Genomic DNA, 17,676 nt, shown 5'->3' with positions numbered 1-17,676 from the left:
CCTTAATTATAATTGCGCCAACGTATCGTTGACGAACAATAAAAAGAAAAAAAAAATTTCGTTTCCAGAACTCTCATCCGATTCGTTTCGGAGCAATAATAAATGTAATTTGATTCTAAAAACATTCGTGCCGGTACGATAATTATTCTTTCGAAAGGAAGGATGTTAAAGTATCAAACTATTACTTTCTTTTTTTTATTCCTTAATTACGAGAAGCTTAATAAAACTTGGCATTAATATCGGTATAAATACATCATGTTAGAAGTTTTTCATAAATTTAAATTAAATTTTTCAATCTGCATGCTTGTGTACTTTGGTGTCGAGGGATTTTACGCGTGAAAGAGGCCGACGTTTCTCTATAAGGAATATTAATCGAAAGTTGTATCGCGATAATTAAGTCGCAAAGTTCGGCAACTTTAAATAACTTCGTGGTGGGTTATGGGTTTCCAATGGAGAGGGAAAGATATTGGTTCATTATATAATTAAAATAGATATCGTTTATCGAAAAAAAAAAATATATATATATATTATATATGTGTATATAAAAAATAAAAAAATATTTATAACGGCGCAAATAATCAAAATTGGAAGGTACAAAAATATTCCGAATATCTATTTTAATTATAAAAAAATTCAAATTTCAATATTTTATTATTTCACTAGTCGGCGAGTTTCTAAAGTTCTCTTTCGAGCAGCTTTTGATATACCCGTTCGGCAGCTTCATGTGCAGAAGAAAAGAAGTTTCTTCTGTCTATTATCAACGAATTTCTCGCCTCGTCGAGTCGGCTCGGCGATCTCACTGCCGTGTATCTATCGACAAAGAAGGTTTTTCGGTTTCCTTTTAACGATCCAGTGCACCTGAAGCCGCTTAGTTTATTTCCTTTATCAGATTTCCTACCTCACTTTCCCCCACTGATAAAACCGAGACGAATTTGATTTCTGTTACAAACAGGAGCTCGATCGTAATCTTTTGCAAAGTGTTTTACAGCGATTAAACTCAAAATTTTATTATTAACTAGAACAAACCATGCACGCGTTATTTTTCAATATACATTTTATTTTGATTTAATTTTTATTTTGCAAAAGAAAATCAATCCGAAAAATGTTTTACAAAATTAAAAAAAGAAGAAAAGCTAATTGATGCGTAACGCACCAACTTTTTAAGATAAAATTATACATAATGTATTATAAAGAAAAATGTAAATGTGAGAGAAAGAAAAAGAAAAACCTCACGAAAGTATCAAAAACTTATCTTAAAACTACAATGCCTTTATAAAAATTAATAGCACAAACGTGCAGACAGATGAAAAGAGGTACCTACTTAAGCACATACTTCCGGCTGAGATCATAAGAAAATCAAGTGGAAATTCACTTGCGCAATTTCATAAAGAGAAGATTGCTATAATGATATTAAAAAGATTTTACTTGTGAGAGAATATTAGAATATCATTCTCTGCATAATTGAACATTCTGGATTGAAGAATTTAAAAAAAAACCTAAAGTATATAACATATAAAATACTATTATAAAAAGTTCTTGTTTTTTTTTTCAACGATTTTAATACTTAGATGTTATTCTTTCATCAATCGATATACCACTTGAACTTCAATAGCGTTTTATTCAATATATTACCTTTTTTATATCGCAAATATTCGTTAATTATTTTATGACAATTATGTTAATTTTAATTATTTAATTATATTTAATTATATAATATTTAATTTGTGTAAATGGAATAAACCGGGGAAAGAGTAAATGTTTCAGCTAAGACTCTTTTTTTTCTTTTCTCTCTCGAATAAAAATGCCTAACTATATCTTTGCTCGAATGAAACTGGCATAGGCATTCAATTTGTTCCTATAACTTCATAGATTTCATAAGTAGATTACATACTCTATTTGTGATATCGCGCGATCAATATACAGAATAAACACGACCTCGATGTGATCGGAAAAATTCCGACTATAATCTAATCTGCTGAAGACAATAAGAATAATGTTCTGTAATGTTCCACTTTTTTCCTTGCGGTAAATTTAACCGATTCGCCGTGACTACGAGAATATATTGTGCGACAATTTATTGACATTCGGTTCCGGCGTTAGTCTAAAATAAAAAAACGTTACCTCTATCTATAATTAGTTTCGTGCCTTGCGATTTTATTTATAGACAAAATATAACATACGTATTTAATATTAACTCTCGCTTAAAATTTACAAAGATTTATTAAAATATTTCTAATTAAATATAAATAAAATTTTCGCGTTATTTTATAATAAATAAGCGTCGGCGTTCTTAAAAAGATGTTCCCTTTTTTTCTTCTTTTGTTTCCGAACTCGGTGTTAATTATAATTACGCGATCGATTTCGATATCCCAGACGAGAGATATTAATATACATTTTTCCAGTGTACATGCACGCGCGGAGTAAACATTAAATTTTAAGGTTTCGATACCTATGCGTGGCGTGTAACAGAAATCGTTTTTCGGTAATTTGTATGCGGTATTCATCTGCGAACGCGTTCGCCATGTGGGTTGCTGAATTTGCATAGAACAGATATTCGCGTTCGCGTTCGCGTGGTCTGCCCCCCGGATTTGCGAATTTCTCGACGCACCGAAACCTCGGGCGGTCGAAAGGAGCTTTTTGCCCCGTCAATTCCACAGGTTATTTTCCCGCGAGCCCCGTCGGAGTCACTGCCGGGGTGTCGTCCGACAATCGATAACTTGAAGGGAATACTCGAAGGGAGACAAATGGAACGTAGATGAACACCCGAGTCCGCCCGCGTCAAAGAAAAGCCATTGTTCTCCGCGCGCGGGAACGCAAAAAAAAAATCAGCGCTTGTAAAGGCATCTGGGACGGAATTTTGGTATCGCGTCGCAGGCGCGTTTACGTCTCGGAATTCTTTAAATCGCCGAGACGTCAACGTGCTCGCATAAAATCCGCGCGACGGCTGATTGAATTGTTCCGGGGGATTATTTCAAGAATGTGCGAGATCAAGAGCTAACTTTACGTTCGCATAGGGAAAGACTTTGATCGGCAGAGTTTCTCTATTAAATACATAAAAAAAATTCCATGTTTTCTATGTTTTTTTTTACGTTCTGTAAGGACTAACTGTTTCGGTGGGTTCGTATCGGATCGTTAGATCCGCGTCAATCGTTGCAGCGAGCGGCTGCGACAAGAGGGTAAATATCAAAGTTCAAGGGGAGATCGCATCGACGCAGGGATAAAGCACCATTAACGGATCTTAGTGTCTCCTCACGAGAAAACCTTGCGGGGGCCAGGTGAATAAAGGCGAAAAGAGAACGAGAGACGTACAGAGTAAGCCATAAGGCGCGTCGTCTATCTGACTCGATATGTGCACCGCGACCACTAGAAGAACAATGAGCCCTAAATACCGCCTCGACGGTAATCGCTACTCGTTTGTATTCCTTTTTTCCTGCCCTCCCGATATTTTTCGCTGACGATTTTCGCAGCCCGCGGCAAAAATCAGGCGGATCATTTCCTCGGCGGCGTTCATAACGACTTGAAAATAATGACGGTGCCTTGCACGCGCACGTTGGAATGCACACGAAAAAATATTCTAGTTTTTAATCGCCCTCGCTTGATCGTAAAGGATTTCCCTCTCAAGATGCGCATATAATACAATTAACGAACAAATATCCTACGAACAGCGAACGTGAATATTCGTAAATAAATTAATCGCTACAAAAAAATAATATACCAGCAACATGCAGTGGCTTAAAGGAGTCTAAGTTCACATTGAAAATCGGCAGTTCACCATAAAAAAAAATTTTTTTTTTTTTTTTTTTAAGTGTACCATTCTACGCGTGGCAACTACATATTTTCAAACAAGTCCGAACTATTTCCTAGGGTATATTCGTACGCGGAATTGCATCGGAGTGCACGATGCGGTTGAGAGAACGATAAGCATCAGAGTCAAGAATTATGTCGTCGCAAATTGCGGTAACGTCAACGTTTATTCACCGACACTGGGATTTTACCATATGCGGTCTCTCTGCGCCCGTCAAAGTGGTCGTACTTTGTGAAACGAGCAAACACGCGGGTTTCTCGTTATTTCGCGAGACTTATAGGCGCGCTATGCCAGCCCCCGGTGAGGTAAATGTTGATTAATGTGATGTTCGCCTGAGATTTAATAGCAAATTAATTTCGACTTCAATTCCCTCGTACGCGCGATACGTGAGCGACTTGCCCGCGTTTCGTTCACGTGCCTCGTTTCCGCGTGTACAAAAAAGTTATTGATAAGAATTTCCATTTGTTGCCGTATAATTAAACGCTGGTCGCGCGACGACGAAATATCCTCTCTTGTTTCATTAGCTATGTTAGTCACGGAATAGAATTGGGAACAGAGCGATGGAAGATAGAGAAGTAAATCGACCAATATTGTCCCAGTAACATACTTGTTCCCGCTATTATAGCACGATTTTATCTCGCTGCATCCCTCGTTCCCTTCCCTCTTTCCCTTTTTGTACGCGTTTCTAATTACAACTTCTTTAGCAACATTATTCCTTCAAGAAAAAAAAAAAAAAAAAAAGAAAAAAATATCCTCGTTTGAATCGTAGCTTTGTAATGTTTCTTTTTTCTTTCCTATTTAATTTAAACGATCTTTAATTAATTTTTTTATTTCAATTTTAATTTAATAATAATTTTTTAAATAATATTTTTACAACACAAAAATAATTTTAATAATTTTAAAAATAATAAATTTTATTTTATTTAATTTGTAAAACGTGCGAGGAAATTGTGCTATGCCGCAGAAGGGTAGGAAATAATACCTAATACACACCTAATCATCTAATAAACACCTAATCACCTAATACACACACCGGCGTACCTCGTTTCGTAGACGTGGCAGTCGGCATCGATATGAGCTGCGACAGGAGCCGGCTCTATCAGTGGCAGTGATAGTCCACGGCCGAGTCTCGTGTCTCTTCGAGGACCTCGTCGTCGTCGTCGTCGTCGTCCTCGGAACGAGCCACTAATCTGGTACTCATCTCTACCATGACGACGGCCAGTCGGTCATCGTCCAACGACCGAGACACGTGTACTCTAAACACGCAACGAAACTTATCGTAAAAACGTGACAACTAACTCTATCGTCGTACGTGATAGCCTATAGGATTTTCACTATTGTCCGTGCACTTAATCATTAGTCTATGAGGCCGTACACCGCGCATTGATATTTGTGACGGCACGTTATTTCTATTACCGTCATTATGCACCGTCATCTTGTCACTGTGAACACAGATATACATCGTTCAACCGTATCAATTTGTAATATCTATGAAGCCTAGGCGCGTCGGTTCTATCGAACTCCGTTAGTACATGCAAATGCACGACACGTACTTGCAACGTTTTGCACACGTTGTATAGCGATCGTTACAGCGATATCATAGAGAGTAAAAACCTTTCAAGGAACTACTATGCGCGAGAAAAAAAGAAAAAATAGAAACATTACAAACACAAAATTAAAAATTAACAACTGCTTTTTAATTAAAGATATGATTCTTTAATTATACATTTTGGTATTACGGTACCAAAAAAATAAAAAAAAATAAAAAAAAAAAGGATAAAAGTACGAAAATAAATCTTTTCTTTCGTTTCGCAAATTAAGGGAAATTTTTCAACGTGGATCCGCTTTAAATAGCACAGTTCCAAAAAAATGTCGAGCACGCATAGGCACAAACAGGAAAATTTGTGAATCGCTTGGCTGCTATTTTTCTATGACGCGTCAATCGATCGTATCTCCTGGAACGGGGAATACCCGCGAAATTGAAATGGCTGTAGAAGATCACGGATGGGAGGAGGGAGGAATGCAATTTCTGCCGCGACACGAAAATTTTCGATGCCATTTCTGCCGTGCTACCATTCGAGGTTACTGAGCCGTCGCATCTATTCCGTAGGATTAAATCTTTAGACATGTATTCTACGTTGATAGGTTGAACGTAAAAAAGAGAGATAACGACAATCACGCTGACATAAAAAAAAAAAAGAGAGAACCTTAAATATGCTTTGTACGGTTGATATTATTTTAAATTAAATAAATTATAAATACGACTTTATGTCCGAATCGTAAAAGGAACACACAATATTAAAAATATAATATTACGTGATATTGTTTTAAATACATTTTTTAAGCAACAGTATTTAACAGAAAATAAGTAGATAAAGTTACTCATTATAAATATTGTATTTGTTTTCTTTTTAATTAAAAAAAAAAAAAAAAATTATAAATGAAAAAACAGAAAAAGAAAAAGAAAAAGGAATGCTTAAAACAATCTGCTAACGATAAGCAGATGAGAGCCGAGCGTATTGCGAGCGAACGTCTCAGATCTGTAGATAGTAAAAAGTGGATTCTAACTTCATAAGCGAATAAGAAATTGTCATTAAGGTTTAACGCTTGAAGCACTGGTAAAACAAACTTTTGTTCTACGCCGCGGTAAAAAAACCCTTTCAGATCCGTCGATGATTTTGTATGCCATTGTAAGCGTTGGAACTTAAAGTCCCAGCACAATAAGATAAATTATAATCTATTTTATATTTCTCTATACAAATAGTAGGTTAATTGATATTTTTCTACATAAAATCGCGAGCTTAGTTTCCGACGAACTTTTCTCGTTAAAAGCAAATGAAGGAAATATTGCGGACAATAAAAAGATAATACGCCCAGGGAGAAGATAATTGTTTGTTATCTTTCCAGTTGTTTTTAGTGGGAGATAAAAACATTCGTATTAAAACACGCTATCGACTGGATAACGGAGGAATATCAGCTTATTGCACGGTTATTGGATAAAAATGAGTCGAAGTTCGGGATCGAAAGAAAATTCCCGGGAACTGCCGTAAGATAGAACTGCGCAACGTGCTGTGGTATTTATTGGGAAAAGGGGTTTTGTCCGGAAAAGTTAAGATCTGAAAATAGATATGGTTCAACCGTTTTCGCGATTTTTTAGGCGTTCATTTTGATTTCGCATAAAAGTTATACCGGATAGATAAGTTATTCGCCGAGCTTGAGCGCGACCAAATTATTGCAAGATAAATAAAAGTAGTTACAGTGTTATATATAATTATACAATGCTTCTTTTTCAGTTTGCGCAATCTTAAACGCACCTTTTGCTATTCCTCATGACGTCCTGTCGAGTCGTTTCATTTTTTTTTTCTTTTTTTTTTCACGGCACCGACTCGGCACGGTTGATCCTAGCACGATCCGGCACGGTGTTCGCAAGCACTCGGCGAAGCACCACAAGACGTAGGAGAATCGAAGCAATTTAAAGACACACTCAGCCGCGGGTACCACCGTACGAAAGATACTTCTGAGTTTCCCGTGTTTCTTTTTTCCCTTTCCCGGCAAAATCGCGCGCACTCGCGTACACCAGCCCAGCCTTGCCCTTCAGGAAACGGTGCCGTACCAGGGGCAGAAGGTTGTACCGCCCACGGTGCCGGGTCTTCTCGAGGCGCTATCACCGCGAACTTCTTTCCACGTCGTTCGGGTCACGTACATGCCACAGAAAATATCGACGACCGACGCAGATGCGGAATAATCCCCCGCGACGACATTAGCGGTAGGCGCGAGTCCTGCGAGTCGTACCTCGAGGTCATCGATGTTCCGCGAGCGACGGGGTTAGCGACGAGTCGTGGCTCTCTCCCCCGGGCTCATGTCGCGAACGTAATCTCGGGTAACGCGTAACTTAAACGGAAAGCACGACGACGCCTTGTTCGGCTCGACCGGACGCATGCCGAGTATTCCCCACGGCGACGGCGGTTAAGTCGACGGATTCGAGTCTCGCGATCGGTTGACTCCGCTGGTCCCGCGGGTCACCGTGTCCCCGCAATCCCTCGTCATTACACCTATCTCCTCGATCTCTTTTCCAATCTCCCTCTTCGATTTCTTTTTTTTTTCTTCTTCTTTTCCCTCCCGATCTCTCCGCGATCTCTTCCCGCGCCTCACGACGTTCTTCTTCTGCTTTTCCGCCGAGTTCGCCGGACCCGCGGTACCAGAATCATGCTTCCATTCTCCGCGTGTCCCTTCGCTGGTCACCGTTTATTATATCCGAATCTCGGGCATTCGACTAAAGTATCCGCTCGAGTGAGCCCTAGAATCAGCTCCTGCGCGTACCTCTCGCCCGAGACAAATATACGTCTCTCATGCTTTAGACGTCGGTTACGAGTCTTTGAGTGTTTGCAGTGAAATATCAATACTCTTGACAATGAAACGAGCGAAACTGGAAGAGAGGTCGGTGCTGAAAGCGGAATCTTGCTGTTTGATCGCGCTCAATACTTGTCACTCCGAAATCACGAAACCACTTTGTGCCACACGTCGTCTTGCAACACTTAATTTTCACTCAATATTTTTATCTCGCGTCATCGCCTTCGTTTCCGAAAATAAAACAAGAGAAACTATCAAGATGAAAGCACGTAGGATAATTACGTCACGTTGATTTTAAGTCGAGGATTTTGTTATCGATTGCGTTTTGTTATTAAAAGAGAGGATAAAAAAAAAAAGGGGGTTAAAGAAATTATTGAAAAAGAAGCAGAGTGTCGAATGTATCGGAAGAAAGAAGGCGGAGATAAATAAGAAGATAAAAGTGCGTTCCTGTTGAATTGATTATTGCGAAGAATGTTCTATTATACGACAGCGTTAAAGAGTACTTCGAGGAATCTCATCGGACATTAAAGCTCAGAAAATTCCTAATAAATTTCCCAGCTTCTCTTTATTGCAGCGGCTCCGCGACGAGCTACGGCCCATGAATTACTGATGCGTTTGCATATCGACGTGCGCGAAACGCTAAAACGAAACGTGTATTTTTGGAAGCGCCCGCTATGCAGGGCAACGCTTGCACTACCCAGCACAATGGAATTCTTAAGTGTGATTCATCGCGTAGCACTTCGTCGAAATACCAGCGCCATTCAAATTTCTATTTTACCGCCCGCGAGGTATCTTCGTAGTTACATCTCGCCAAGTGTGCTCGACAGGTTTTGGCTCCGGTTGTTCGCGAAGCGAGCATCCCCTCGCGCGAATAATTAAACGCATCAGCGATTAAAGTTTACGTAATACACGAGCTTCGACGTATTTTTTTTTTTTTTTTTTGCGAGTCAGGAGCGAAGTTATTCGCGGCCTGGCCTTTTCTACTTTTCGACTTCGCGATAACGACGAGATTATAATTCTATTCGCGGGGAAAAATATGTGGGCGTTTGCGCGATATGAAAATTTGCGCCTCGTCGGCATATTAGAAAAGCTGACGAAAGCAACTGTCACGGTTCCGGCGTAACGAACAGCTGGCGAAACCTTTCTATAAGTCCGGGCTGTCGAGTTAGAAATAAACGTGTATCCGCGGGTGTTTCTCGACAAAGAGGGGTGGGATGACCGCCTCCTTCCCTCGAAAGAGAAAAGGATACGATCATCCGATTGAATTGTTTTAGTAAATAATTATTTATGTGAATTGTCAAAACGCGAAATGGCACGTATTTATGTGTTAATAAATATGAAACGAGTGTAAGGCGCATATTAAACAAAAATAACAGAAATTAATTTTTCAATTAAATGCTTTTTCTTTCTCTCTTTCTCTCTCTTTTTATTTTTCTGTTTTTCTCATTTTCTTTTTTTATATATACAATATATATATTTTTTTTAATAATCCCTCGTCTCTATTATTTTATAAAAAGGAAAAAAAATGTAAAAAACGGTCTAAACGTTCAAAGTGTTCTTAATATTTTGCGATATCGAGTTTAATGAAGGGAAGAAAGGAAGAACGTTACTTGTAATTTTCGTTCTCTTTTTTTTTCTCGTGTTTTCTAATCCTAATATCAATAATTTATATTCAAGCCAACCCGTAATTCTCTACTTCTCTCCGGCGTTTGTATTTTCCACGACTATCACTGTTCGCAGATTTCGTGCCGCAGATTAACGTTCCGTAGTTTTCTCTTTCACGCGAGGAACCAAGTAGATCTTCCCTTTTTCTCGCTTTATATTCCTCACCACGTTGTTGGGCTTTCGGTGATACCCGCAATCTTCGCGATTCTCATAAGAAACCCCCCTTAGAAAAAGTTTATTTCTTTCAAGGTAAAAAAAAAAAAAAAAAAAAAAAAAATTTATACGAAACGAGATTATTAATTTCGCGGTTTATAAGATATTCGCACTTTATCCGAGAAGAAAAATTTGTTCGCGAACGTTCGCGGTTCGTTCGGTGCTCGTTCGCCGAGGTGTACGCACACCTTGAGACGCCGAACGATCTCACCTTCCGCGGCAGTCCGCACCCCTGTTGTCTCGATCGTCAACGCGGGCTTCATTTGCCGGCGAACGTGCCCGCTACCCTCGCGACGACGAGCGAGACCGAGGTGGTGACGGACAGCGGCGCAGAGGGTGAGGACGTAGGGCACAAGAACAGGACGGGGTGAGGCGAGAAAGAAACGCGCACACGCGCACCTACACTCACATATTCGAACAAGAACTAAAAGGGAGAGAAAGAGAGATGGAACGTACGTGTGTAAATGTATGTGTGTGCAAAAAATTAATAAAAAAAATTTAATAATAATAATAAAATAAAAGAAAAGAAAAATAAAAAAAAAGCAAGAGAGACGGAGACCGAGCGAGCGAGCGAAAGAGAGAGAAAAAGAGAAAAAAGGGCAGATAGAAGAGAGATCCACTCGCAGGAAATGTGCTTACAGCACGAAGTCGCGCGCTCCACTGAGCTATCAGCAGGCATGCGTCCGCGTAGTAACCGGTAGCCTGCTACGAGCTTTCCCTGTCGTTTTTCCAACCCCCGCGCGTCTTCGTGGCGCGGCCACCTCTTCCGAGAGCGCGGCCGCCGCCGCCGCCACCACCGTCACCATCACTACCACCACCACCTTCGGCAGCGGCGGCAGCAGCACCAGCACCCAGAGCCACCCCCGCGCGTCACGAAACCCGTTCTCTCCCGCGTCCGGCGGAGTGTGCGCGCGTGCTCACCTGCGTGCAGGATGCAACAGATGCACCGGACAACACGAATCCCCGCGACCTCGGGGGTGCGGTGCATGTATGCACAGTTACGGAACAGTCGCGCTCGTACGTACAGGCCCATTACACAATCGAACGTAACGAAGAATAGGAGAAAAAAGAAAAGAAGAAAAAAAAAAGAAGAGGGAGAAAGAGAGAGAGAGAGAGATAAAAGAGTAGACGAGGACATATATCGATTTATCGTGCCGGGTTATCTTTAGAAGATAGCGAACCGTTAGAAAATCGCTCTCTCGTTCGTATTGTTAGAACGTATGTGTGTGTTAGAATGAATTTGTTTCCGCCTTGGTAGCACAGCTGAACGTAGGCCGTTTTTATACCTCAATGTTCGGAGAAATAATTTTTAATATGCCTCGGGGGGAAAAAAATAAAAATAAAAATTTTTATACTACACGCGTTGTTTCATTGAAATAAAAAATGCTCGTCGTTAACGATTATGTTATTGAAAATGAGCATAGGTGTTTCTCTTATTCGACTCTTTGCTCTTTGAAAAATCAATGACGCGAGATGCAACAGTTACGCCGTCGTAATGTAGATGCATTAATTATAAGGTCGTAATACACTGATGTAATTTACTTATAAATGGCTGTGGTAAAGAAACGACTCATAATACAACCCTCCCTTAGAAACTAGGCCAACTTAAAGTGTATTCGCTTTTATATTATGCCTCTCGAACATCAAAACAGTGTTTCGCAACAGTTACGCTAGAAACATATGTGTGGTTGCACTATAAATTGACGAATTAAATCATAATTTAATTTAATCGCATTAAATTACTATAATTTACTGGTCGAAAGGTTCGTTTCCTTTTTTTTTCTTTTTTGTCTTTTAATATAATTCTCATTGAACCAGAAAACAGCTAATAAAATTATTTTTCTAATAAACGGTAACGAGTTTGCGAAGCTGCCTTGCACGCATGAAAATATTAACTCAATTAAAGTAACGACTGCGATTTGATTAGTTCTTTTATATTAATCGACTAAAGGCGCGGAGCTTTCATCTTCTGTAATTTATATTGGACATATTTATAAAAGCATAAAACGGAAAACATGAAAAAGAGAAAAAAAAAAAATTTACTCAAGCGAAGTTTTCCGCTAAATAAAAGTCGGTTGTTTCATTATAAAGAACCTGATTTTACGAGACCGACCCCTTTGTCGTAAAATGTTTAAACAGCGTGCGTGGATGTCTGCGATAATGTCCGATAAATAAGCCCTTCGTTTATCCGCGCGGATTTGACGCTTTGAAATAAAATACGTCCGTGACGCGCGCAGATCCCATTTCGCTTTATCGTCAAAAGTTAAGAGGCTTATCGTCGGCAAAATCGTAATGACGAAAATTCAGCGTTCGCGCCGAGCGTCCCGATACCGTATATTATCACCGAAGGCTGAACCGCGACGGAAATGATAGCGCGGGAAAATGGAATTTACGGCGGTTGGTAATCGTCGCGTTCTGCATTATCGTAAAATGATAAGCGCGAAGACGCGATACCGCGAGAGGAATCTGTTAGCGCTGCGGTCCGAAATATCGAGCTGCCTTTTCGCTCCCTTCGCGTAATCAGCGGTACGTGGTGTCTCGTGTGTTCGAAGGGTCTTGTTACTCGAATAAAAAAATTTTTCCTCGAACAAACTATACGGTAAATACCAGGACAAGTGACTTCGTTGGTTAAAGAATAACGTTCGTTTCAGGTAGAACGTAATATTAAAAAATGTTACACGTAGTTTAGTTGTGAAATAGTAAGACTGTCCGTTCTAACCTTACTTATCATGTAATTCTTGCGGTACTTTCGTAATTGTCTTTCAAAAGGACGTATTATAAATATATATATAACTCTGCGTAATGTATTTGGATATATTTTACTGAGACGTCAAGTAGGAATTTAATTTTTTTTTTTTTTTAATTAACGAAAACTGTTTGAGTGACGGCAATTAATATAAGTAATTAATATATTAATAACATTGTGATTGTTGCAATAATTTGATCATGCTCTCGTTACTCGATCAACGCTACGTTATCCGTATTAATAAATTTATTTTGTCTGTCGATATTTTTATTTTTTTTTTATTTTTTTTTCTTTTAAGTTCTTAAAGACTCATAATTTTTATTACGACTTTTTTATCACAGATATCTGAAGTATGGAGGAATACGCGAGAGAACCATGTCCCTGGCGGATAGTCGACGACTGCGGGGGTGCTTTTACGATGGGTGTCATAGGCGGAGCTATCTTTCAAAGTATCAAAGGATTTCGTAACGCACCTAGTGGGTGGAGGCAACGTTTTTCGGGCAGCGTCGTAGCAATTAGACAAAGGGCACCTATCATCGCAGGAAACTTTGCCGTATGGGGCGGAATGTTTTCCACGATCGACTGTACGCTAGTTCACTTTAGAGGAGGAAAGGAAGACCCTTACAATTCTATCATCAGCGGAGCAGCGACCGGTGGAATTTTAGCAGCCAGAAACGGCTTACCGGCAATGGTTGGAAGTGCAATTATTGGCGGAGTATTGCTGGCTTTAATAGAAGGCGTAGGAATATGTTTCACCCGCCTATCCGCGGAACAGTTCAAGCCACCAGCACTGGTCGACGACCCGTCGCAACTCGGCCCACCGCCGCAAGGCTACCCGTCATAATGTTCAACCAAACTCTTTAGACTTATTTAAAGTTAGAACAAAATGTTCAAGTAATGATGTTTAACAGTGCTTTGCGTTAGAGTTGCTTGAACGACTTTTTTGCCAATGTTAAATTTACACGCAATAAGTCTTAAAACCTGAGATCGAACGTTTTAGTTGTTTTTTTTTTCTTACTTATTGTTGTATTCATTTAAACTCTAATTAGAATGCCAAATACAATATTTTGTAATAATATATCCTGTAAATACATAAGAAAAATAAATGCACCGGCAGCTTATGTGATTTATTTTAAGACGTTTTATAAATCTACATTTATGTAAAAAAATTTGCGAACTTTAAAGATTTAGTTTTCTTATAATATTAATGTAGCATATCTGTAAATGACAAATCTAAATTTCTATCGCTTAACTTGGACACGTACTAAATTACAATTCATCCTCGGTCTCTTCGTCATAATTATTTAGATTTGTTACAGATAAGTCTAATTTTTTCAACTCATTCGGATCGTCCAATTCAATTTTCACATGACTATTATTGACCTTTGTTGATGTATTAGGCAATATTTCTTCCTCTGGATATTCTGAACCGAGGAGAGTGTTTCTCAAATGTAATCGTTCAACCTACAATATTTTTTGAGGTATTTTACATACAATTAGGAGAACTATTTTATATTCTTATACTTTTAATCTGTACAATTACCTGCAAAGCTAGTATTTGTTTATCAATCTTAGACAATATGTCAGTCAGAAATTGCTTTTGGCTCAGTAACCGTTCACGATATTGTGCCATTTCATATGGAGAAGTCGGTGCTTGCTTATTCATTTTTATAGATTTTTCTTTGGTTATCTTTTACACATTACGTTGTTATTTGAGATTATTTGACACTATGATTGTCGATGGTTATGTTTATAGACACGAAAACAGAAAATCCTCCGGTCCTTCTGCACCTCAACGAGTTATCTAATGCGACCTCTGCATTCAGTTATCACGAAAAGCAGAGTCCTCATTGGACGTCTCACGTTCATGTGCAAGAGGAGAAGATTGAGGGAATACAAACGCCATACTAAAGCGAGCAAGGCGCGATATTCGAAATTGTAATTTGTAGTAAATGTTAAGAAAATAAAAAAAAAAAAATAAAAAGAAAAGAAAAAGAAATTAAAGAACTATTGGTAATATTTCATAAAAATATAAATCATATACGTACTTATATAATACAATTAATTTTTTCTAATTCCTGTAGTTTTTTTTCTTATTAAAACTAAATGCTACCAGAAAAAAAAAAAAAAGAAAACGCTTAAAATTTATTAAAAAAAAAAATTACGCGACGATCTTTCTTATTCCACGCGAAAAAAAAAATCACGGGAAAACCTGTCTTTAGCGTAACCCTTTACAGTAACATTCTACCTGAGCGGAATTGCATGCTCCGTCGTCACGATATCGCAACTTTATCCTTCCCTTCCAAGATCTACGTCAATTATTCACCCTGCGTGCTCGGTCACTGATACCTTCGCCGGTAAAAGTTTCTTCTAACGAACTCGCGGAAAGGTATTTTCCGTCGCGGGCTGATTAATTATTTTCTAAGTAATAACAGACCGCGCTGCTTCGCATTCGGATTCGCGGGACGCGCGAGTCCTGCAAGTTTCTCACGGATTCTATAGTCGGTATTTACCCGACGTCCCCGAGATCTGGACGAGGCACGACTCTGTCGCTATTCGGACCGTTCGGATTAACGTTGCGGTTACGCTCGAGTTCATAAAATGGCACCGGACGATTCGTTCGCGAGCGTCGTTCGCGTTAACATCGCGCTTTTAAAACTCTCCGGCGTAGTATCCTGCGGAAGTAACAAAGCCTGTCAGTTCTGCTCGCAGAACATCCTCATGGTGATCGCGTACGGTTGCCTGTTCGCGTACGCCGGCCTGTACACGTACGAGTTCGCGCTTTACACCGTTTATCTAGATACGTGGATGGAGTCGTTCGCGATGATTCTCTCCCTCGTGGGCGGCCAGGCGCGACTCACTATCGTCCTCCTGTTTCGGGACAGGTTTCAACGACTACTAACCATTTGCGAGGAGCTCTGGCCCACGCTGAACGCGATCGAGAAAACGTACGTTCGCGGCTACGTTAAAACGACGAGACACTTGACTTATTACTATCTGTTCGGGTGCGCGTTTACTATTTTTTTTTACGCCGTCGCGAGTCTCTTTTTGGGCCAGCACGACGGCTCGTCGAACGCGACGACGACGAGGACCCTACCGTACGCCTGCCCGGTGGAGGTCCACCGGTCGCCCTACTACGAGATAATGTACGTCGTGCAGCTGTGCAGTATGATCAACGTCGGCCTGACGTGCGCGGGTGTCGACACGGTGGGACCGGTGCTCGTCCTGACCGTCTGCGGTCACTTCAAAGTCCTCAACGCGCGGCTATCGCGTATCAACGAACGCGACTCGGGACGAAAAGGATCGCGTTCCACCTCGCGCTCAGCCGCGACTATCGTGCCGTCGCGCGAAAGAAACGACCATTCTCCGGAGAACCGTGCGAAATTTAATCTCGACGCCTGCGTGTATTATCATCAGATGATGCTCGAGTACGTAGATCAAAAGAAATAATCGCTTTAGAGATTTTTGTTTAAAGCTAAACGAACACTTATACTCGGCCTGATTTCCGGTTTAATTTAATTGAACGCTTATATGATTTTTAAAGTAATTCGATTGATTAACTATTAGTAAAACCTATGAAATTGTCCGAAATAGACTTTGCAAAGAAGTCGAGAGTCTAACTAACACCATCTTCCTGACGCAACTACTCGGCAGTACGTACAACGTCTCTCTCGTAGGATTCAAACTAGTAGGGGTAAGAATTTCGAGTCGCTGCCACCGTAATTTTTTTTTAGAAGACGAGAAGTCGATCCCGCCGCGCGCGGCGTATCTTCATTTAGCCATCACGTCATGTATCGATATTACAGGACGATCCCGATAAATTCAAATATACAACTCAACTATTAATTGCAGTGATACAACTGTTTCTGTGCAACTGGGCGGCGAACGTTCTCCTCACCGAGGTGCGTTAAAGAGCTCGACGTTTGTCACGCGACCTTACGATAATCCTACGTCGGATTATGCTTTCAGAGCCAGGACGTAGCGAGAGCGGTATACTTTGTGCCGTGGTATCATTTTCCGTACCGACTAAGGAGATCTGTTAATATTATCGCGATGAGGTCTCAGAAACCAGCCCAGTTAACCGCCGGCTACATCATACCGTTATCGCTGCAAACATTCGCATCCGTACGCATCGATTCGCGAACCGTTCTCTTGATTAATATGTGCTAAGAGTAAAATTTAATGTTTTAGATGGTATCGTCCGCGGCATCTTTCTTCACCATGATACGCAGTATGAACTGACTACTATCGATAAAAGTACATTTCCGCCCGTCGACTGTGCGATTATTAACGCCTATTAATTGTGCCGTTAGCATCGATCTGCGGGGTTTTAATTAGTACATAAAAATAAAATCACTGTATATAATTGTATATGTTAATAAATCGTAATATGTATTAAGTTTACGTTGCAGGTGCCTCGCGAAGTATTTGCGACGGTGATCAAGTCGCAGTGAATCGCGGCACGAGTTAAAGAACGCACCAAGTTTCAATTGCTATCGATGTGCGTTTAATAAACGCCGGCCGAGTACTATATCTAATCGTCGCGCAGTTGACGAAAGAGAAAGGGAAAGCGGATGGGAAGCTCATTAGACACGACGTGCCTCTTCGCGGATTAACTTTCAGCTCTATACAGTCTGCCTATCCGTTGACGACGACAATCGGGAGATTTAGCTGCGGAGACACTCCACGGCTCCGCCGCGATTGCTTAAAGTAACGAGGCAGGCGTTAACCTCCGCGGAAACTAATCCGTGGAAAATGTCGGGGAGAGAAAGGCTTTCGATGTAACTCTTGGCTTAAGCCGAGCATCGATCATTTTCTTTTCCCGCCGCCGAGCTGCACCCTCGGCTCGCGTGTGCCGTGAATTACGCGCTACATCGCGAGAAATGCGGTTAACAGA

The 17,676-nt window shown here is 40.3% G+C and overlaps 4 protein-coding genes across 9 annotated transcripts in view; 2 read left to right on the top strand and 2 right to left on the bottom strand.

The window, feature by feature from the left end:
• The window catches only part of LOC139106230 (uncharacterized), a 75,686-nt gene that overhangs the window by 43,407 nt on the left and 14,603 nt on the right, over nucleotides 1–17,676 (bottom strand). Inside the window, exons 1-2 of one of the 5 annotated variants that reach the window (XM_070662800.1) lie at nucleotides 7,120–10,870; nucleotides 4,847–5,061 (exon numbers count right to left, since the gene is read on the bottom strand). The exons of 2 other annotated variants lie outside the window; for them this stretch is intronic. In XM_070662800.1, the coding sequence (XP_070518901.1) occupies nucleotides 4,847–4,874 (28 nt within the window). In that variant the 5' untranslated portion in view covers nucleotides 4,875–5,061; nucleotides 7,120–10,870. Of the gene's footprint in view, nucleotides 1–4,846; nucleotides 5,542–7,119; nucleotides 10,871–17,676 lie in introns of those variants that run through there. 2 more of the 5 variants (XM_070662799.1, XM_070662802.1) reach the window with 2 other exon arrangements.
• On the top strand, nucleotides 12,155–13,909 carry LOC139106231 (mitochondrial import inner membrane translocase subunit Tim17-B). 2 transcript variants are annotated; one of them, XM_070662805.1, is made up of 2 exons: nucleotides 12,155–12,684; nucleotides 13,121–13,909. In XM_070662805.1, the coding sequence occupies exon 2, from the start codon at nucleotides 13,132–13,134 to the stop codon at nucleotides 13,621–13,623; it is 492 nt and encodes a 163-aa protein (XP_070518906.1). In that variant the 5' UTR covers nucleotides 12,155–12,684; nucleotides 13,121–13,131; the 3' UTR covers nucleotides 13,624–13,909. The 2 variants fall into 2 exon arrangements, with proteins under 2 accessions (XP_070518906.1, XP_070518905.1); XM_070662804.1 differs by having other exon boundaries at nucleotides 12,156–12,632.
• Nucleotides 13,886–14,744, bottom strand: LOC139106232 (uncharacterized). Its single transcript, XM_070662806.1, has 2 exons — nucleotides 14,323–14,744; nucleotides 13,886–14,243 (listed from the first exon to the last, which is right to left on the bottom strand). The coding sequence occupies exons 1-2, from the start codon at nucleotides 14,443–14,445 to the stop codon at nucleotides 14,049–14,051; spliced, it is 318 nt and encodes a 105-aa protein (XP_070518907.1). The 5' UTR covers nucleotides 14,446–14,744; the 3' UTR covers nucleotides 13,886–14,048.
• Nucleotides 15,273–16,949, top strand: LOC139106144 (odorant receptor 49b). The gene is made up of 4 exons (XM_070662706.1): nucleotides 15,273–16,207; nucleotides 16,374–16,473; nucleotides 16,586–16,681; nucleotides 16,749–16,949. Exons 1-4 carry the CDS (start codon nucleotides 15,381–15,383, stop codon nucleotides 16,947–16,949), a joined length of 1,224 nt encoding a protein of 407 aa, XP_070518807.1. The 5' UTR covers nucleotides 15,273–15,380.

The sequence above is a fragment of the Cardiocondyla obscurior genome, linkage group LG10 (assembly GCF_019399895.1).
Source record: "Cardiocondyla obscurior isolate alpha-2009 linkage group LG10, Cobs3.1, whole genome shotgun sequence".
In the NCBI taxonomy this organism is placed as follows: Eukaryota; Metazoa; Arthropoda; class Insecta; order Hymenoptera; family Formicidae; genus Cardiocondyla; species Cardiocondyla obscurior.
This window is presented reverse-complemented; position numbering and strand designations above follow the sequence as displayed.